Source organism: Giraffa tippelskirchi, chromosome 5 (genome assembly GCF_054371585.1).
Source record: "Giraffa tippelskirchi isolate mGirTip1 chromosome 5, T2T-mGirTip1v1.2.pri, whole genome shotgun sequence".
NCBI classification, from domain to species: domain Eukaryota; kingdom Metazoa; phylum Chordata; class Mammalia; order Artiodactyla; family Giraffidae; genus Giraffa; species Giraffa tippelskirchi.
Window position 1 is genome coordinate 82,999,649 of NC_137279.1, and position 22,372 is coordinate 83,022,020.

General features: G+C 42.9%; 1 protein-coding gene across 1 annotated transcript in view; it reads left to right on the forward strand.

The window, feature by feature from the left end:
* LMX1A (LIM homeobox transcription factor 1 alpha) overlaps positions 1-2,025 on the forward strand; it is a 172,006-nt gene extending 169,981 nt beyond the window's left edge. The window contains exon 8 of the mRNA XM_081486017.1: positions 1,748-2,025. Within this exon, the coding sequence (XP_081342143.1) occupies positions 1,748-1,755 (8 nt within the window). The 3' untranslated portion in view covers positions 1,756-2,025. The remainder of the gene's footprint in view (positions 1-1,747) is intronic.
* The last annotated feature ends 20,347 nt before the right edge of the window (positions 2,026-22,372 follow it).

Sequence of the window (22,372 nt, forward strand, 5' to 3'; positions counted from 1 at the left end):
AATGAATTTGTCAATTCCGAATTCAAAGACAAAGTAAATTTTTAACTGAACCTCAAGTAAAATCAGTGTTTCTTTCCTTCTCTCCCCTCTTCCATCTCCTTACATACAAATACAAATATATTCAGTCAATCCAAGTTGACCTGCAAACTGATATGATTTCACTAGAATGAAAACCAAATGAATACCTTGCTTTCATTAATCCTTTTGTTTATTATGTTGCAACATTTCAATGACAAAAAGGAGTGAGCTATCTTTAGGGCTCAAAAAAAAGAACTTGAGATGTTTATGCTAAAAATGTAGTCCCTCTACACAAGGATGATGTGGAGATTCCCTAACCTTGAAGTTTGTGCAATATTTAAAGTTACCTAAATAACCTTAAGCAAGGCTCTGAGCCTTTATTTCTTCATCTGTGAAATGGGGCCTGTCTTATAGATTGGTCATAGTGAGATCAAAGGAGATAATTAGGAAAGCTTTTTGTAGACCACGGGCTTTCCTGATAGTTCCGTTAGTAAAGAATCCGCCTGCAATGCAGTTTGATTCCTGGGTCGGGAAGATCTGCTGGAGAAGAGAAAGGCTACCCACTCCATTATTTTGGCCTGGAGAATTCTATGGACTGTATAGTCTAAGGGGTCTCAAAGAGTTGGCACAACTGAGCAATTTTCACTTTGTAGACTACAAATGCTGTACAAATAGGAGGGCTTCTTAGTATCTTGTCTCAGGAAGCAACCACAGAGGGACCACTTGGGGGTCATGGTATCCATGGGAGCAGTGCTCCTATTTGGGTGGATGCTCCCAGCAGGGATGGCCCTGAAAGCAGTCAGCATGATGTTATCAGTACAGTTAATGGAGGATCACAGGAAGACTATCTTTTTCCTCTCCCAGAAGCTGTGGATTACTTCTCCTGCTGCCTGATGGGCCTTCTCCCCTTTAGCAGCAGATTTTAGCAAAAAAAAAAAAAAAAAAAAAAACCCAACTAGGGTGGCCCAACCCCTAGTGGATGGTGAATTAGTTAATCTGCCACTATTTTTAACCTTCTCCATCGCCCCATGTGCCTAGAAAGGAAAAGGTGAAACCTGCCCCTGATTTGTGATGGGAATGACCCTCCCTAGATAGTTGTGTCACTGACTGCTCTGGCCCTTTGAGCACCTTATTTATTCAGGTATTTAATTCATTCAGTAAGTATTTACTGAGCATCTAGAATGTGCCAGGCTCTGGGATGGCTCATAGAAATAGAGAAGAGCAGAGACATTGGCCCTGCTCTCGTGGAGGTTACAACTTAATGGAGGAAATAACCAATAATCATAAATGGTAATAATTTAACTTATACAGTACCAAGAGCCACCAAGAAGACCAAGAACTGTAAGAGAGTAGAAAGCAGGGAGACATGGCCTAGTCAGGAAGGTCAGAGATGGTTCTGTGACCTAGTGATGATGGAGCTGTGACTTTATTTATCTGTCCTTGTGCTCTCCCCCGTCAAGTAAGTAGTTCTGCATCTCCTTCCTATAAGGGCATTAATATTTTAACTGCCATGGATGGAAAGAATCTGATGAACTCATGCCCTCCAAGGTGTTTGCTGATAAAGTCTAAAGAAGTTGCTAATATTATCTTTAATGCAAAATGTCTTCAGAGTCAAAGGAGTGGACACTGTCAATCAACACTGTTTATTAAGCCTATTGTGGACATTTGCACTTTCTGGCCACCCAACCTTCTTTCACTCTGCTGATAACATCACTTTGATTTCCTTCAGGGCTTTGACCTTTCTGCATGGAGTAGACTCTGTGGGACTATAAATCAGGGTGACTCCAGACTGTTATAACCAAGAAGCAGGGACATACAGAGTTGGAAGCTTGTTCAGAGTTAGCTCACTTCTGAAGGTGCTCCCAACAAGATGGCCAAACAGTTCCTGCCGAGTGGACCCTGGAGTTGCCCTGCTGCCCATCTGTTGCCAAGACTGGGTTCTGGACACCTTATGATTCTGTGAGCAATCTTCTCTGATCTTCCAATAAAGACCCTTTTTGCTCAAGTTAGCCTGAGTTGGTTTCAGTTGCTTGCAGTCAGAAAGCCCTGACAAAAGCTTTGTTGTTATTGTTTAGTTGCAAAGTAATGTCCAACACTTTTGTGACCCCAAAGACTATAGCCTCCCTGGCTCCTCTGTCCAAGGGATTTTCCAGGCAAGAATATTGGAGTGGTTTCCATTTCTTTCTCCAGGGGATCTTCCTGACTCAGGGATCAAACCCGCGTCTCCTGCATTGGCAGGCAGTTTCTTTACCATTGAGCCACTAGGGAATCCCTACTTACCTACAATTTGTGTAGTGTTTGACGTTATAGAAAGGGTGTGTGTTGTCCTTGTCACAACCTCTGGGTTAGCCTTGGCTGGTATTCCTTCCTTTTATTGATAAGAAACCTATAGCTCAGAGAAATTAAGCCCAAGGTTGTAGTTAGTTAGGATCAGAGTATGGTTTCTAATTCATTCCTTCTGGCTTTCAGTTTTTTGCTGTTCCCCCAACCCTGACTTCTAAGTGTCAAGATACACAAATTTAGAAGTACATGCATGCCAGGGATGGTGAGAGGTATAGAGAATTATGATATCTTTCCTCCTGCCAGGAGACTAGTTGAAAGTAAAAGATGTACACACTAACTCAACATTGTTGTTGTTGTTTATTCGCTAAGTCATGTCTGACTCTTTGCCACCCCAGGGACTGCAGCACACCAGCCTTCCCTGTCCTTCACTATCTCTAGGAATTTACTCAAACTCATGTCCATTGAGTCAGTGATGCCATCCAACTATCTCATTCTCTGTGGCTCCCTTCTCCTCCTGCCCTCAATCTTTCCCAACATCAGGGTCTTTTCCAATAAGTTGGCTCTTTACATCAGGTAGATTCAACATAAATGCCTATATATGTGAGGGGTCAGGTAATATGCGCTTTGGGCATTTTTTTTTTTTTTGCTTTGGGCATTTTGAAGAGAATGAGGTTACTGGGAAATGGGGAGGCGAGAAGAGGCTTTACCAGGAATATGGGACTTCCACTGAGCCTTCAAAGATGGGTAGAATTTAGAAAAGTAGCAAGAGAGAGGACATTCTAAAAAGGACCAGAGTAGGTACAGAGGAAAGGATGCAAGGCATGTACAAGTACAGATGCACAAAGGCCATTCTGCTTGGAGTGGAGGATTGACTAAGGCACTGAATGAGGTTGATGGTGAAGCTGTTGGCAACAGTAGCTTGTTGCTAGTGATTTCCTAACACAGATCAAAGACATCCTATTTCAAGGTGTAGCTAAGGCTGCTAGTCATTCCCCTTAATCTATTCTTTCCTAAAGCGATACCTTCCATTTTTAGCTGGTACAAGTTAACTTGGAATAAAGTCTACATTTCTCAAACTCCAGTGCAGCTAATTGTGTTCATTTGACTAAATCTTGACCAATGAGATAAGCAGAAGTATCACATGACACCTTTGAGGTAATTTCCTTAAAAGACAGCTGCCATGTGCCCTTCCCCTCTTCTTTTGTGTCACTTTCTTCTTCCTGGCTGGGATGTAATGTGACGGCTGGAACTAAAGCAACCATCTTGAGGTCATGAGGTGAATTTGTGAATGGAGGCCACACATGGTAACACAATAAGGTAGAAGGAACCTGAATTCCTGAGGACATCTGAGAGCCATGCTGCCATTTTAACCCTGAACTATCTATGCCCTAATGCATATGTGAGAGAAAAATAAACTTCTTTCTTTAAGTTACTGGTGTTCTGTATTTTTTTTTGACTCAGAGATCAATCTAGTCCTAACCCAGTTAGAAAGCAATCTAGGCCTGTTTTGTTCCTCTCCTGTGGATAAAAAATGAAATGTTCAGACTCCCCAGGTAATGAGAGTCAACTGAGGCAAGGCAGACAGAGAGTAAAAGAATCATTTTGTGATTTTAGAAGATACAGATGATCTAAAAAGCACCAACTTTGGAGCTGGGTCCTCTTGTGGACATCAGTGTGGTTTATCTACTTAATCACTTTTATCACAAACTTCTCTATCTTATTAAATACATTTACCTGGGCATCTACAACCAATGTGGAACTTGTGCAGATTACTTAGCCTCCTGAAGGAGAATGAACAGGCAGTTCTATACACTGTTTCCTACATATCCCAGTTTTGGCCACCAGTGCAACTGTACAAATCATTTATATATATATATATTATATATATTACATATTATATATTCATTTTCAATGTTTTCACATATATATTATTTACATACACATATGTAACATTATTTATATACACATATGTATGTACATTGTATATATACACATATACATATTGTTGTTCAGTCACTGAGTCATATCCGACTGAGACCACATGGACTGTAGCACACCAGACTCCTCTGTCCTCCACAATCTCCCAGAGTTTGCTCAAGTTCATTGAGTTGGTGATGCTATCTAATCATTTCATCCTCTGCCACCCCCTTCTCCTTTTGCCTTAAATCTTTCCCAGCATCAGGGTCTTTTCCAATGAGTTGGATCTTCCCATCAGGTGGCCAAAGTACTGGAGCTTCAGCTTCAGCATTGTCCTTACAATGAATATTCAGGGTTGATTTTCTTTAGGAGTGACTGATTTGATCTCCTTGCAGTCCAACAGACTCTCAAAAGTCTTCTCCAGCACCACAATTCAAAAGCATCAATTCTTTGGTGCTCAGCTTTCCTTATGATCCAACTCTCACATCCGTACATGGCTACTGGAGAAACTATAACTTTGACTTATATGGACCTTTGTCTGCAAAGTGATGTTTCTGCTTTTTAATCCACTGTCTAGGTTTGTCACAGCTTTCTTTCCAAGAAGCAGTGAATGTTAGTCACTCAGTCGTGCCCAACTCTTTGTGACCCCATAGACTGCAGCCGACCAGGATCCTCTGTCCATGGGATTTTCCTGGGAAAGATTCTGGAGTGGTTTGCCATTTCCTTCTCCAGGGGATCTTCTCAACCCAAGGATCAAACCCAGGTCTCCTGCACTGCAGGCAGATTCTTTACTGACTGAGCTGCCAGGAAAGTCTAATTTCATGGCTGTAGTCGCCATTGGCAGTGATTTTGGAGCCCAAGAAAAGAAAATCTGTTACAGCTTCCACTTCTTGCATATACATACATATTTATGAGGAGGTTTGACTGGAAGTCACACTCCCAGCTGATCAGATATTTTCTCAATCCTAGCCCTAGGCTATAATTTGGACAAATCCTGAGAATGGTTTTGTGTCTGTGTCGGGGATCTAGGAGACATGAGAGCTGAAGAAAACCAAAATGCTCTTTTCATTTCCTATGATACACAGAATGCTTCTTCCAACCATTTTCTATAATCTCAAGGAGAAAGCAGAAAACAGCAGGCTAAGCTATTACTCTAAGGAAGTCTGTTCCTGCTCTGAAGTAGGAAAAAGGACAGGAAGACACCTAAGGCATCAGGTCTGTCCCATTAGATCCTTGAACAGATAGGCCTGACTGGAGGCCTCCTAATAGGATTAGGAGAGGATTAAGGCATTTGAGAGGCCAACTGGAGCTGAGTGATCACATATCATACATCATGCCAGTAACATACTATGTATTGATTTAGAGAGGAAACTTCATTGCCCTTGTCTCATGTTTCTATGAAGAGAAACATGTTTCCCTAGAGAAACACCGCTGACCTCTTCTGTCCTCTCCAATTTGCTTATCCTGAAGGAGTCGGATAAAGTTTCTGATTGATGGTTTGAGGAAAGGAGCTGAGCATGTGTGGACCAGCCCTGCTGAGTTTGTGGGTCTTTGGTGCCTCGGTGGCCTGAACTCAGCCTTAGGTGTTCTTCGTTCATCCATGTGGAAGGTCCTGGAACAGAAATGCAGTTTAGGGAACTATTCCATTCAAAGGGATTGTGTTAGGGATCCTGAATGTGGCTACAGATCTAAGCCTCACCCTTCAGCTAGATTGACCAATAAAGCTGATTTTTTAAAAAAATCTCCATATGGCTGATTCCTTTGTAATATTTGCAAATTAGTTACAAACTTGAGAAACAAAACCAATGATGTTATTTATCATTCCCTCAAACTCCAACAATTAAATACCGGTTAAATCTACCATAAAAAGTTCAGCAATTGCATGGCAAATCTAAATATTGATAAATTTATTCATTCATCCATTCAACATTTAAGTTAAGACAAACTTTTTCAGAACCATTGCTGTGTCATCACTAGTCTGGAATAGTGAGCATGAATTTTAGTTTGAAATCTCAGCTTTATAAGAAGCATATATGTCTTATTTTCTATATGCAACCTACATCTAGTTTCAGTCCCTTTTTCCTTAGGCTGGATTTCTCTCTCCAAACCCATGGCCATATTATAGTCTTGGGTCTTGGACAAGGTCAGTGTAGCTGAAGACTTAAGGTTAAGGAACCCATCTGGTGTTGGACGTTATTCTGGTGTACCCATCACCATGGTCCATGCCGTCTTTCCCTTTTTCACAGCTGTCACGGTCCTGACACAACTTGCAGTGGTTTCTCTTGGGTCTTCTGTTAACATTACTAGGACGCCTATGTATTCTCCCACCCTTTTCCTTCTCGTAATCAAGCCAGGGATCCCTTTTTATTGAATAACACTAGAAGAAGCTTTTCTTAATTATGTTTTCAATCAAGACATTCCCCCCTCGCCATGTCCTGAATCTTCACTCTTTTTCCTTTGCTTAATCCTCCTGCAGTGAAATAAAATACTATTTTAGAGTCACATATTTTCTTGCCTCACTAGGTTCTGGAAATAATTAATCTTTTCCCACAGAGCATAATTCTAGCTGGTGAGGAAAGATTTGTAAATAGATCATTATGATATAATTGGACTTTTAACAAGGGTGTGTGCAGAGTTCCATAGAGGCAAAGTGAGAAGAGGATTAGGAATGACATCATGGTGGAGGTGATATTTAATCGGGTCCTTGAAAGATGCAAAGAATGCCAGGAATACAGGGAAGGACAATCCAGAAAGAGGAAATAATTAGTGTAGAACACAGAGTGCAGGAGGAAGACGCCTATTGTGGCTGAACACTAGAGGCAGGGGGAAAGGGGTTGGGGAGTTGCTGAGCCAAGGCTGTGAAATTAAATTATGGCTGTGTGGACGGGGAAGGACTTCAGATGCCTCCTTAACAGATGGGACTTTATCCACCAGGCATCAGAAATTACTCAATTCAACAAACCTTTCCTGAACATCGACGGGAAAGAGGCCCTGCTAAGGGATGCCATAAAGATAAGGATACAACTTCTATCCTTACAAAGCTTAAAGGTTAGTAAGGAGGCAAAGCATATTAGTAAATATTTTTAGCATATTTATTTAAGAAAATATTTGACTATTTAATGATCTATATAAGACATACACAAAACAAAACACAGTGAGCAATATAAAACCGAGACCTAAGTATAGATCCCAACAAGTCAAGACTCCAACATGGCAGCCAGCTGGGTCCTATAACCTGCAACAGCTAGATGTTTGGGACGCCTAGGTGATGGATTAAACTTTTCACTTTTCATCCACACATTGACTTATGGAGAAACTGATACAGCTTAGACAGATAGGACTTCAGTTCTTTCTTTCTCATTTCACAGAGATAGGGAAACCAATGTAGAAGGAGCATAAGAGCACTGTGAACTGAGACATGCTTTCTTTGTCATTCTGCCACTTCTAGCCACACGTTTACTCTCCCTCCCCCAAATCTTTGTTGTCACTAAAGGGGGATAAAGATTCCTGATTGCCAGATTGGTGTTAGGAGTAGAAGTGTGAGATCAATAGCCACATGGAATCTGGGGGCCATTATTGTAGTGACTCTGGGCAAAGTAATGGCCTGGTGTAGGGGGATGGAAAGGGGAGTGAAAGTGAAGTTGCTCAGTCATGTCTGACTCTTTGCGACCCCATGGGCTGTAGCCCACCAGGCTCCTCTGTCCTTGGGATTTTCCAGGCAAGAGTACTGGAGTGGGTTGCCCTTTCCTTCTCCAGGACATCTTCCTGACCCAGGGATCAAACCCAGGTCTCCCACATTGCAGGCAGATGCTTTAGTGTCTGAGCCACTAGGGAAGCCAGGAAGATGGAAACGGGAAGAAAGGGTCCATAGTGGCAAAAGTCACAGGACTTGTTCACTGATCAGATAAGGGAAGAAGAGATTAAAGACCTTTTGGGCCTGAGTGACTGGAAACATGGTGATGCCTTTTGAAATAAGGAATATCAAGTAAGTCTTACCACATCCTGTCTTCCCTGTGGAAGATTCCCTGTGGAAGATTGCCTTTGACGAATACAAACCCAGAACACGGAACTGGGTTCTAACTAGCCTTTGTGGGATGTCAGGCTGTTGTCTGGGAGCCAGCCTGGCCAGGGGAGCAGCTCAGAGGGAGTTTTTCTAGGGAGGCTTCCATGCCTGCCATGAAAGCAGGACGGCTGCTGAGAACTCTGGCAGAGTGGGAAGGAAGGGAGGCTCAGAGATAGGGGTCTTTGAGGGGAGCTTCTAAGGGAAATGAAGGTTTCCTCAGGTGCAGGAGGATGGGGAGAGGAGAAAGGATGAATTTGGGATTGACCTTCCTCTAAGGATTGGAACGTTCCATCAACAACCCCTTCTTTGTCCTCAGATCTTGCCTGACAGCCAGCCTGAGATTTGCTGGGAGATTACCTTTCAGGTGGGGGGTTCCACCTGATGTTATCAGGAGACAGGCAAGAGCCTGCTCTGAGTGATCTTAGGTTAATTACCTTGCTTTGCAAAGGCAGGCAGAGACCATGGCTTGGAGTTAAAAGCAGGGCTTTCTAGCCAAGTGAGCAGTCATATGGGACAGAGAAATGACTTGAACCAAGACCTCAGCTAACCTGAACATCAGATGGTAAAGTGAGGCTGCAGGATCCGCTCAGAACACAATATGAGCCACTTGTGGAATTTAAGATTTTCCATTAGCCATGTTTAAAAATGGTAAGAAGCAATGGATGATATTAATTTTAATTACATATTTTTAATAAGTCCCATATATTCCAAATATTATTTTTCAACATGTCCCATTAACCACATTTCAACTGCACAATAGTCACCTGTGGGTAGTGTCTACTGCATTGAATAGCACGCATCTAGATCATTTGGGCCAAAAAATTTTCATATACCAAGTGAGTGGCAAAAAGGACGCTGCTGTGATTCTAGCCTGAAATATCTGAAAAAGCAGTGTATTGGCACTTACCCACATGTGCCTGGCAAAGAGCACCACAGGTTGAATTGTCTTTTTTGCATCATCTCTTTCTATTGTCTCCTTTGTACCTCCTTTTATCTCATGCCTGACAGAAAGCAAATGCTAAAATATTGAGGGAGCAAGGACTTGGTCACGTTTGCGTATCATTTTCAAGAGGAATCATAGCTGTTGAATCTGGATAAATCTGACCACTAGCCAGCATAAGATCTTTTTTCACATTTCATTACCTAGGCTAGCTGCCTACAGTTTTTTAATTCACTGGATAATTGCTTGCTCCTGGCCTATTTATGTTCCTAGATTAGGACTACATTCGGATGAAGCTGACTGTTCCATTTCCACTGGCCCTGAATGCAATGACCAGTTATTTCCTGCCAGACAATTTCCAAGATGTAAATTTCATTTAATTCAGATGAAAAGATGGAGTTTCCCTGGTGACTCAGACTGTAAAGAATCTGCCTGCAGTATAGGAGATCCAAGTTCAAACCCTGGGTCGGAAAGATTCCCTGGAGAAAGGAATACCCACTCCAGTATTCTTACCTGGAGAATTCCATGGACAGAGGAGCCTGGAAGGTCCATGGGGTCGCAAAGAGTCAGACACGACTGTGAGACTAACACTTTCACTTTCCAAGATGTAAACACTTGGTTTTTGCCCTAGGGAAATGGAGAAAAACAAATTTCATTCAGATGTAAAGCTAACAGAGATGCCTGATCAGTCACTGGAAAAGACAGTTTCACTGGGTCAGCTGTTCAACAAACATATCTGAACGCCAAATATATGCCTGGCATTACATTCTGAACCATGGTAGAGTAATGAATCATAGAAGCCCCTGTCCTTGTGCAAGAGAGAAACAGATACATGTAATCCTATTAAACCCAAACTTGACAAATTGTAGCTCCCTAAAGGTTATTTGAATCTGAAACCAAGTTCTCTGTTATGTTAAAATCCATGAGTACTTAGCACCTAGATCTTGATTTCTAATACCATTCTCTAATACAAGGAACTGGAGGTCCTGGGAGAAATGACTGATTCTAGCAGGGCTGAGGCAGGAACTATACAAGATGAGCCTCAATGCTTTCACACACACACACACACACACACACACAATGATGGGGACACATCAAAGGGACACGGGAGTCAATTGCAAGAGTTGATGGTGCCCAAAACTAAAAAAAATTAAGGAACAAAATTAATAAGGAAGTATAAAATAAATATGAATCTATATTGATGTACAAGAATGATTGAAAAAACAAATAAATGGAGGAGAAATGACAAATCTTCCATGTGGACAACTTTAAATAATACATGTGTATACTCTGCCTTCAAGGAAGGGGGTGTTTAACTTCCCACTCCTCAAGTGTGGGCTGCAGTTAGCAACTTCCTTCCAATAAAGACAGTATGAGAAGAAAAAGTAACTTAATGGTGGAGAAACTACTAACACTACCTCAGCTATGTGACTGAAGTGAACATAACAGTCACACATCAGACTGTTAGTATATACTTTTGATATGATGTGGTAAGAACACCACTTTACTTCCATGGTCTTTATCCCTCAAGCCATAACCCCAGTCAAGTCATGAGAAAAATATCAGACAGATTCATAAGAGGAACATTCTGCAAAGTACATAACCAAAATTCTTCAAAACTATCAAGGTGATCGTCACAAACAAGGAAAGTTTGAAAAATTGTCAGAGCAAGAGAAGATATGGTGACTAAATGTAATATGATACCCTGCATGGGGTCCTGGAACAGAAAAAGTTAATTAGGTAAAAACTCTGGAAATCTGAATAAATAATGGACTTTTAGTTGATAATCAGGTGTCCATATTGGATCATTAACCACAACAAATATATTATGTTAATACAAGATGTTAATAATAGGGGAAACTGTGCACTGGTTAAGTGGGAACTCACCAAGCTAGCTTCATAATGTGTCATTAAATCAAGAACTGCTTTAAAATAAAGTTATTTTTAGACATAGAGAACAGACATGTGGTTGCCAAGGGGAAGAAGGAGGTAGGATGGATTGAGGGGGATGTATTGAGGATTTGGGATTAGCAGATGCAAGTTATTATATATAGAATGGATAAACAACAAAGTCCTACAGTATAGCACAAGGAACTATTTTCAATATCCTATAATAAACCATAATGGAAAAGAATATGAAAAATACTATATATTTGTACAACCGAAGCATTTTGTTGTACAGAGAAACATAACACTGTAAATGAACTATAATTCAATAAAATACATTTTAAAAATTAAGTTTATTTTTAAAAAATTCACTGGTCAATCTTGCACTTTGACTAGATTATTTTAATCCATGGTTGATTTTGTAATTATGGCTCCGCTTATTGTTCATTGGTCTTTTGAAATCTAGTGGTTCTATGAACTAGACAACTCTTCCCAACGTTGAAACATTTCAGTACAACATATTCAACATCACATTTGTCGATATCACCACTGATCTCATGAGAAAAGTCTTCCAGGATTGGGGAGCTGTCAATCTCAAAAGCACTGGTGAGTGTTCAAGAGTCTAATTTTCTTTCAAATTCTCAAATTCTGTCATTGGCAACAAAAACTGTCAGATTTTTATCCTTGAATTGACAAATTCACTTTGCTTATTTTTGAGAAAATGTCTAACAAATCACAACCATAGTTTGTCCAGTCACTTTTTCCATGAAGATGGTATTTTACAGGAGGAGCAGCTAGTTCAGCTCACAACCTGAACAGTAAGCAGCTGAAGTGTTTGTGTGTGTGTCCCACAGCATCACATCAAATCTTAAAACTATGTGTACTCAGAGGATGAAATTTAAGAAAATTAACCATTTTTACTGACTTCTCTATTACATTCTTAAATTTAAGTGACTTTTTCAAAATTGGGAGCGTATGAAAGTGAAGAATGTGATGACTACTTGTATAGTGTGGGGCGGCTGCCTTCCTTCGGTTTAAGGCTTCAGCAGTGTTAACAGTTTTAACAGCACTGAGCAGATGATGATATGAGAGGCTATGTTTCATACCAGACCCCTATGGTGGCAGTGGGGAGGATGGATTGAAAGGGAAGAGAAACGAGACCTGGTTGCCCCCAACTGCTCTGGGCTTGCCAAAACTCTGACCAGGTTGGACCTCCCAACCCCAGGGTGATGCCTGCTTATTAATGCTTCTACCAAGGGTACATGGGTCCATAAAGGCAGGTTGTGGGTTCTTGTCCCCTGAGTTTCTAGCCATCTTTCCCCAAGTGGCGCACTCCAGGGCCTTGGTGCATCCTGTAGTGCAGCAAGAGGCTCTGTCAGCCTTCTCTGGACCCTTCCCCAGACCCAGCTTTGAAGCTCCACCCCTGCACCTGTGATAACAGTGGTGTTTATCCCCTTGTGGTTCCAGTGGTAAAGAATCCCCCTGCCAATGCAGGAGACATAAGAGATGTGGGTTCAATCCCTGGGTTGGGAACATCCCCTGGAGGAGGGACGATCCCCTGGAGGAGGGCATGGTAACCCCCTCCAGTGTTCTTGCCTGGAGAATCCCATGGACAGAGCAGCCTGGCAGGTTACAGTTCATGGGATTGCAAAGAGTTGGACTTGACTGAGCAGCTAACACTTTCACTTTTTTCCTGGGGACCTACTGATTTGTAAGAACCCTACCTTACTGAGTCTGACTGTGACTGAAGCAACATATCATGCATGCCATGCAAGCAGGGGAGGCTGCTCTTTCCCTTTGTGTGCCCTGAAGCCAGAATGATCTTTCTAGAGGCAAACCGAACAACATGGCTATGTCTTTGAACATCCACAGCCCTGTTTCCTCTCCCTTCACTGTGCCCTCCAAGTTCTAGTCCCCAGACCTCCACTTATGCCAGGCTCTGTACTCTCCTACTGCCGGGTCTTTGCACAGGTTATTTGTCTTACAATATCCCAGTGCCTTCACCACCACCACCAGCACACACCTGGCTAACTTACTCATTTCTCACGTTTCAAATCAGATATCACATCCCCAGGAGGTCCACTGACCTCCCTTCCTCTATTTCCTGGCCTCCGCCCTTCTTCAGGCTCTTAGAGCCCCCACTGGATTGTGTCAGGAGCAACAGAGAATGGGACCTGATCTTCCCTTCCCTTTTATATGTCTGGCTCCTTGTTGGTGTCAGGACTCACACGGACTGTGTGTGTTGTGCTCACTTGTTTCAGTCCTACTCTGTGCGACCCTATGAACTACAGGCTGCCAGGCTCCTTCCATGGGATTCTCCAGGCAAGAATACTGGAGTGGGTTGCCATGCCCTCCTCCAGGTTGGGGATCTTTCCAACCCAGGGATCAGATCCACATCTCCTGCATTGGCAGGCAGATTCTTTACTGCTGAGCTGTGGGGGAGCTCTTACAGTGGTTCATATTTGCCAAAATGAGAGGGTTTGGCCTGTTTCTGGTCTGGTTCTGCCTTGGCTTCATCAGAGCTCAGAGCCTGGCACCCTGTGGTCTCAGGTCAGAAAACCGACCATAGAAACAGATTTCTGTTCTCAGTGGGCTTAAGAGGAGAGGGGAGTGAGTGATGGAGTCAGAGACCCTGAGCTCACAAGACTAGCTCTGGACCTGACTATCCTGTGACCTTGTGAGACTCCCTGCGCCTCAGTAGAATGGGGCTAATGCCGGTTTCTGCACCTAAGGTGATTGCAAGGATGAAAAGACAACAAACACGTAAAACGCTGGGCATACAAAGACCAGGTAAGAAAATGTGGCTCTCAGTATCTGCTTCTTTCTATTATTGTCCCGCACTGCTGTCTCGTTTTGACCCCTCAGTTTGGCCAGGGCTGACTCCACCCTCTAGGTGGCTCTACATCCCACCTTCCTGGGGACTACATCTGATTTGAGTTCCATGGATCCTAGGAGCCTCTGAGCCCTGTCCCAGCTCCTGGCCCTTTGGGTCTGAAGTACGTGTGTTGACCCAGCACAGGTGTTACCTGGCAGCTGGGAGGGGTGGCAGGGCTGGTGTTCCAGCAGTGTCTGGGCCTAAGAGCTGGCCTCAGCAGACCTCCTGAGGGCACGTGGGCTGCTCCTGCTGGTGTGGCCCTGGGAGAGCTGCCCCAGTTCTGGCATGGCCTCTGCTGTATGGATGGAAGGGCTGTCTTCCTGTCCTTGTGTGTCGAGTGGCCCACCTGCCTGCTGCTGTGGCTAAGCTCAGGTGGGATGACATTCCTAACCCCCCAACCTTTCAGACTGCGGAGAGGGGGTGCTGCTGGGGAGGGTCAGTGAGCGGCACAGGGGAAGGCCTTTCTCCTAAGGTGAACAATGGGTTTCGATTGCAGTCCTCCCCCAGCCCCCAGGGCCGTCTTAATTTCTTGACCTGAGCCCAAGCATGACCTGACTCTGCCCCCAGGGGGAGTGGGTATCTCTGCTCCATCACAGTCTTCATTCATGCTCTTTCAGCGATACAGGACATGCCTGCTCCTGTGAGGCAGGTGAAGCTTATTGTCAACACCCTTTCTGCATCCTTATCTTTGATTGCAGGAGAAAGATTCTGTCTGCCGTTCAAGGGGTGCAGAAAGCAGCCAGTAGGAGGGGAGGGGTTTATAGTCCTAGAGGCCTCTGGCGGCAAATGATCCAGAAACATGTTTACAGGGAGGTCTAAGACCTTGGGGCCAAAGCATTCAGGGGACCAAGGAATACTTGCATAAAGCTTTAGGAGGTGATCAGCCACTTTCTAAGCACAGCTGCCCCTAATGGGGCCTGGGGAACAAGAATTCCCACTGCTTAATTGATTTGCCTAAGGTTCTAACGTTTAGAGCCTGGACTTAGTCTCAGGCCTTCATCTCCACAGACTAGACTTGAGATTTAAGGCTCTAAACATGCAAACACCTGGAATATAATCCATACTCTATCTTTCCTCCCTTCCTTGCTTTTCTCCCTTCCATCAAGTATTTAATGAGTATATGCGAAGTGCCAGGCACTATAGGTGCTGAGAATATAATGAGGGAAAAAAACCCACCATCCTTTTCATGGAGTTTACTTTGATAGAAGTTCTCAGTGCCTGGAGAATCCCACGGACAGAGGAGCCTGGCAGGCTACAGTTGATGGGATCGCAAGAGTCAGACACAACTCAGTGCTGTCTTTCTCTGTTTCTTCTCAGTGGGAGGAGGGAACCCCTGAGAATTCCACTTGGAAAAGTAAAAGTACTTTCCAACAAAATTTTACGTTTGCATTTCACAATTTACACTTACCTTATTCATAATGCTAAATTATTTTTTTAATTGTCTAATAGTGAAAATTTTTTTTGTGTGTTTTTCATTTGCATTTCTCTGATTATTAATGTGCTGAAGCATAATTTTCACAGGTGTGCCAGCCATTCCTGTTTCATCTGTGAAGTGCCTAGGTGAGTTTTTGACCCTTTCTTAAAATTGTTTTGCACTGATATGTAGAGTGCTGTTAGCATTCTGGATAAAATCCTTTGTTTCTATATGTTGCAAAATATTCTTCCAGTTTTGTGGTTTTCTTCTCACTCTCAATTCTATAGATGAAAAGAAAGTCTTAATTATTTTACAGCTTTATTCAGGTATAACTGAAAACCAAAAACCACACATATATAATGTACACAATTTTGATACACCACCATAGCATCATGAGAATCAAAGTAATAAACATATCTATCACCTCCAAAAGTTTCTTTATGCACCTGTGTGTGTGTGAGTGTATTGTAAGAACAGTTAACAGGAGATTTATCATCTTAAAATGTTTTTTGGTGTACCACATTGTATTGTTAACTAGAGGTCGTATATTGTTGAATTGGAGAAGACTCTTGAGAGTCCCTTGGACTGCAAGGAGATCCAATCAATCCATCCTAAAAGAGATCAATCCTGGGTGTTCATTGGAAGGTCTGATGTTGAAGCTGAAACTCCAATACTTTGGGCACCTCAGGCGAAGGGTTGACTCATTGGAAAAGACCCTAATGCTGGGTAGGATTGGGGGCGGGAGGAGAAGGGGACGACAGAGGACGAGATGGTTGGATGGCATCACCGACTCGATGGACATGGGTTTGGGTGGACTCCGGGAGTTGGCGATGGACAGAGAGGCCTGGCGTGCTGCGATTCATGGGGTCGCAAAGGGTCGGACACGACTGAGCGACTGAACTGAACTGAACTGAATTGTTGAACTTGTTCATCTATAACTTTAGCTTTATATCCACTGAACAACTCCTTAATCTCCACAGCCTCTCCCCTGGTATCCACCTTTCTGTTTTCTACTTCTATACTTTTGACTATTTTAGATAACTCATATATAAGGGGAATCTGTAGTATTTGTCCTTCCGTGACTGGCTTATTTTACTGAGCATAATATCCTCCAGATTTATCCACATTTTTGCAAACTCAATTTTTAAGACTGAATAATGCTTTGTTTATTGATTTGGCTGCATCCAATCTTCCGTGTGACATGCAGGACCTTTCGTTGCAGCACAGCAGCTCGCTAACTGTGGCCTGTGCGCTTAGTTACTCTGAGGAACGTGGGATCTTTGTTCCCTGACCAGGGATTGAACCTGTGCCACCTGCACTGAAAGGTGGATTCTTAACCGCTGGACTACCAGGGAAGCCCCAAGACTGAATAATATTCCACTGCACATGTATATCACATTTTCTTTATAGATTTGTTGGTGGACATTTGCATTGTTTCCATATTTTGGCAATTGTGAATAATGCTTCAATGAACATGCGAGTGCAGATATTTCTTGAAGATCCCAATTTTAATTCTTTTGGATATTTACTCAGAAGCGGGGCTGCTGAGCCCTATGGGTAATTTTATTTTTAAGTTTTTGAGGAATTTCAAAATTGTTCTCCACAGTGGCTGTGCCATTCTACATTTCCACCAAGAGTCCGGGAGAAGTCGAGTCAGAACCCAAGATGGCTCACCTGACGTTTCCCTTGAGTTCTCAGTTAACATAAATTCTTCTTATTCATAAATGTGTTCATTCGCAGGCTTTCCTGTTGGCTCAGCAGTAAAGAATCCACCTGTAATACAGGAACCACAAGAGACGTGGGTTTGATCCCTCGGTCAGGAAGATCCTTTGGAGGAGGGTATGGAAGTCCACTCCGGTATTCTTGCCTGGAGAATCCTATGGACAGAGGAGCCTGGTGGGCTGCAGTCCATAGGGTCGCAAAGAGTCAGACACTATTAAGGTGACTTTAGCATGTATGCATGCATGTTCATTCCCACCTTCCAGACACTATCCCTTGTCAAAATGCTGGCCTTGTCTCACTTTTCAGAGTATAGCCATTCTTATAAAATACCAAACACATTTTAGTTTTTCAGACTTCCAGTGGTGAACAAGTCTCTCACATTGCTTTTGTTCATAAGGGGCACAAAATGGAAAATGTTGATATGCTTTTAAAAACTCGAGATACTGTTGACATATAATATTAAATGAGATTCAGGGGTACAACATAATGATTCAGTATTTGTAGATAATGCAGAATGATCACCACAGTAAGTCTAGCTAACATACATCACCATGTAGAGTTACAATATTTTTTTCTTGAGATGAAGAGTTTTAAGATCTACTCTCTTAGCAACTTTCAAATATGCAATATAGTATTATTAACTATAGTCAACATGTTGTACATCACATCCCTCTACCTTAATGATTTTATAACTAGAAGTCTGTACCTTTGGACAGCCTTCACCCATTTCTCCCATCCCCACTCCCCACTTTTGACAACCACCAATATGTTCACTATCTATGAGCTTGGTTTGTGGTTGTGTTTGTTGCTTGATTCCACATATTAGTGAGACCATATGTTTTTCTCTATCTGACTTATTTCACTTAGCATAATGCCCTCCAGGTCCATCCATGTTGTCACACATGTCATGCAAGTTTTCATGGGATGTGACAAAGGGAGAATTAACTCCAAGTGAGAGGATGATATTTCAACTTCATCTTCAATGATGACTTTCAATAAGCAAAGATTAGCTCCTGCTGCTGCTGCTAAGTCCCTTCAGTCGTGTCTGACTCTGTGCGACCCCATAGACGGCAGCCCAGCAGGCTCCCCCGTCCCTGGGATTCTCCAGGCAAGAACACTGGAGTGGGTTGGCATTTCCTTCTCCAATGCATGAAAGTGAAAAGTGAAAGTGAAGTCACTCAGTCATGTCCGACTCTTCACGACCCCATGGACTGCAGCCTACCAGGCTCCTCCGTTCGTGGGATTTTCCAGGCAAGAGTACTGGAGTGGGTTGCCATTGCCTTCTCCGAAAGATTAGCTAGTACATTTTAAATAGAGGGAACAAACTCCATGGGCAAAGGCAAGGAGAACTATGAATTTAAGGTGCGAAGGTTGAAGGCTGAATATGGTTCTGGGTTGTGATGCAGTGAGAGGAGCATGGGGTCTACAGTCAGACTGATACTGACATTGTTGGGTGCAGTGAACTTAGGCCTTGGCTCTTCGCATTGAAATGGAAATAGCAATACTTCATTTATAGTGTTGTTGTGGGTATTTAGGGAAGTTCACATAGCAAGAAAGGCACTTAAAAAGCACAAACACCGTCTACAGTGTAAACTCTAAAAAAAGGAGGAAACAAAGATCCAGAGAGATTGTACCTTGCTAAAACCAAATAACTGGTTAGAGGCAAGACTTCTTTTCACTGTATTTTTACTGTTAACTCACAACCCCTCACACTGTTTCCTTCTTCAGAAAAGTTGTGCTTTTATTAACTTGCATGGTGACCATCTACACATATAACTGCTCAAAGAGTTGTTGACAGATGGAAGGTTAATTGGTTGGATGTTTGGTCCAGCCACCTGTATTACAGGCAGCACGTTGGGGTTTTTCTTAACTGTTTCCTCTTTACACCTGTTGTGCTGCTGTTGCTGCTGCTAAGTCGCTTCAGTCATGTCCGACTCTGTGGGACCCCATAGACGGCAGCCCACCAGGCTCCTCCATCCATGGGATTCTCCAGGCAAGAATACTGGAGTGGGTTGCCATTTCCTTCTCCAGTGCATGAAAGGGAAAAGTGAAAGTGAAGTTGCTCAGTCATGTCCGACTCTTAGCGACGCCATGGACTGTAGCCTACCAGGCTCCTCTGTCCATGGGATTCTCCAGGCAAGAATACTGGAGTGGGGTGCCATTGCCTTCTCTGACACCTGTTGTAAATTCCTTTTAACTGAGAGAAACTGGACTTGATTCTTGTATGCAATGTTAGCATTAAATGGAATAATGACTTTTCTTAGAAAAACTATAGGATATGAGAAAAGTGTGCTTGGAAGTATGACATGAGCTCCATGTTTGGAAGGTACATGAGAGTAGGGTATCTCATTTTGGCAGGAAAGCAGCAGTAGGAACTGGAACCAGATTGCAAGCACTTGTATAAGTTTCCTGTTGCTTCTGTAACACTTGATCACAGGGACTTCCCTGGTGGTCCAGTGACTAAGAATTGCCTTGCAATGCAGGAGATGCAGGTTCAATCCCTGGTCAGGGAACTGAGATCCCACAAGCTGCAGAGGAAATAAACCCGTGTGCCACAACTAGAGGACCTGTGTGCCACAGTGAAAGATCCCGCATGACGTGCTGAAGCTCCTGAGAGCCGCAAGCAAGACCTGAGGCAGCCAAATGAATAAATTTATGTATTAAAAAAAAACCCAAATAACTGATCACAAACTTAGTGGCCTAAAACTATGCAAGTTTATTCTCTAGCACTTCTGGCAGTCAGAAGTCTACACTGAGTCTTCTAGGACTAAAATTAAGGTGTCAGCAGGGATGGTTTCTCCAGGAGAGAATGCCTCATTCCACCATTTAGAGGCTGCAGTCATTCCTTGGCACTCCTTGGCTCATCATATCACTTCAGTTCATGACTTCTATTGTCACATCTCTTACTTAGTCAAGTTTCCCTTTGCTTCCTTATAAGTAAACCTTATAACCTTGTGAAAACATTTAGGATCCACCTGGTTACACAGGATAATCTCCTCATCTCAAGATCATGAACTGAAACAAAGGGTCTTTTGTCATATATAGTAACATTTATAGGTTCCAGGTATTTAGTTCAGTTCAGTTCAGTCACTCAGTCATGTCCAACTCTTTGCGACCCCATGAATTGCAGCACGCCAGGCCTCCCTGTCCATCACCAACTCTCGGAGTTTACCCAAACTCATGTCCATCGAGTTAGTGATGCCATCCAACCATCTCATACTCTGTCGTCCCCTTCTTCTCTTGCCCCCAATCCTTCCCAGCATTAGGGTATTTTCCAATGAGTCAACTCTTTGCATGAGGTGGCCAAAGTATTGGAGTTTCAGCTTCAGCATCAGTCCTTCCAATGAACACCCAGGACTGATCTCCTTTAGGATGGATTGGTTAGATCCCCTTGCAGTCCAAGGGACTCTCAAGAGTCTTCTCCAACACCACAGTTCAAAAGCACCAATTCTTCGGCTCTCAGCTTTCTTCACTGTCCAACTCTCACATCCATACATGACCCCTGGAAAAACCATAGCCTTGACTAGACGGACTTTTGTTGGCAAAGTAATGTCTCTGCTTTTAAATATGCTATCTAGGTTTGTCATAACCTTTCTTCCTTTCACGGCTGCAATCACCATCAGCAGTGATTTTGGAGCCCCCAAAAATAAAGTCTGACACTGTTTCCACTGTTTCCCCATCTATTTCCCATGAAGTGATTGGACCGGATGCCATGATCTTAGTTTTCTGAACGTTGAGCTTTAGGCCAACTTTTTCACTCTCCTCTTTCACTTTCATCAAGAGGCTCTTTAGTTCCTCTTCACTTTCTGCCATAAGGGTGGTGTCATCTGCATATCTGAGGTTATTGATATTTCTCCCGGCATTCTTGATTCCAGCTTGTGTTTCTTCCAGCCCAGCGTTTCTCATGATGTACTCTGCATAGAAGTTAAATAAGCAGGGTGACAATATACAGCCTTGACGTACTCCTTTTCGTATTTGTTCCATGTCCAGTTGTAACTATTGCTTCCTGACCTGCATACAGGTTTCTCAAGAGACAGGTCAGATGGTCTGGTATTCCCATCTCTTTCAGAATTTTCCACAGTTTATTGTGATCCACATAGTCAAAGGCTTTGGCATAGTCAGTAAAGCAGAAATAGATGTTTTTCTGGAACTCTCTTGCTTTTTCGATGATCCACCGGATGTTGGCAATTTGATCTCTGGTTCCTCTGCCTTTTCTAAAACCAGATTGAACATCTGGAAGTTCACGGTTCACGTATTGCTGAAGCCTGGCTTGGAGAATTTTGAGCATTACTTTACTAACGTGTGAGATGAGTGCAATTGTGCGGTAGTTTGAGCATTCTTTGGCATGGCCTTTCTTTTGGATTGGAATGAAAACTGACGTTTTCCAGTCCTGTGGCCACTGCTGAGTTTTCCAGATTTGCTGGCATATTGAGTGCAGCACTTTCACAGCATCATCTTTCAGGATTTGAAATAGCTCAACTGGAATTCCATCACCTCCACTAGCTTTGTTCGTAGTGATGCTTTCTAAGGCCCACTTGACTTCACATTCCAGGATGTCTGGCTCTAGGTGAGTGATCACACCATCGTGATTCTCTGGGTCGTGAAGATCTTTTTTGTACCATTCTTCTGTGTATTCTTGCCACCTCTTCTTAATATCTTCTGCTTCTGTTAGGTCCATACCATTTCTGTCCTTTATCGAGCCCATCTTTGCATGAAATGTTCCGTTGGCATCTCTAATTTTCTTGAAGAGATCTCTAGTCTTTCCCAATCTGTTGTTTTCCTCTATTTCTTTGCACTGATCGCTGAGGAAGGCTTTCTTATCTCTCCTTGCTATTCTTGGAACTCTGCATTCAGATGGGAATATCTTTCCCTTTCTCCTTTGCTTTTCACTTCTCTTCTCTTCCCAGTTATCTGTAAGGCCTCCTCAGACAACCATTTTGCTTTTTTGCATTTTTTGCATTTCTTTTCCCTGGGGATGGTCTTGATCCTATCTCCTGTACAATGTCACGAACCTCTGTCCATAGTTCATCAGGCACTCTGTCTATCAGATCTAGTCCCTTAAATCTATTTGTCACTTCTACTGTATACTCATAAGGGATTTGATCTAGATCATACTTGAATGGACTAGTGGTTTTCCCTACTTTCTTCAATTTAAGTCTGAATTTGGCAATAAGGAGTTCATGATCTGAGCCACAGTCTGCTCCCGGTCTTGTTTTTGCTGACTGTATAGAGCTTCTCCATCTTTGGCTGCAA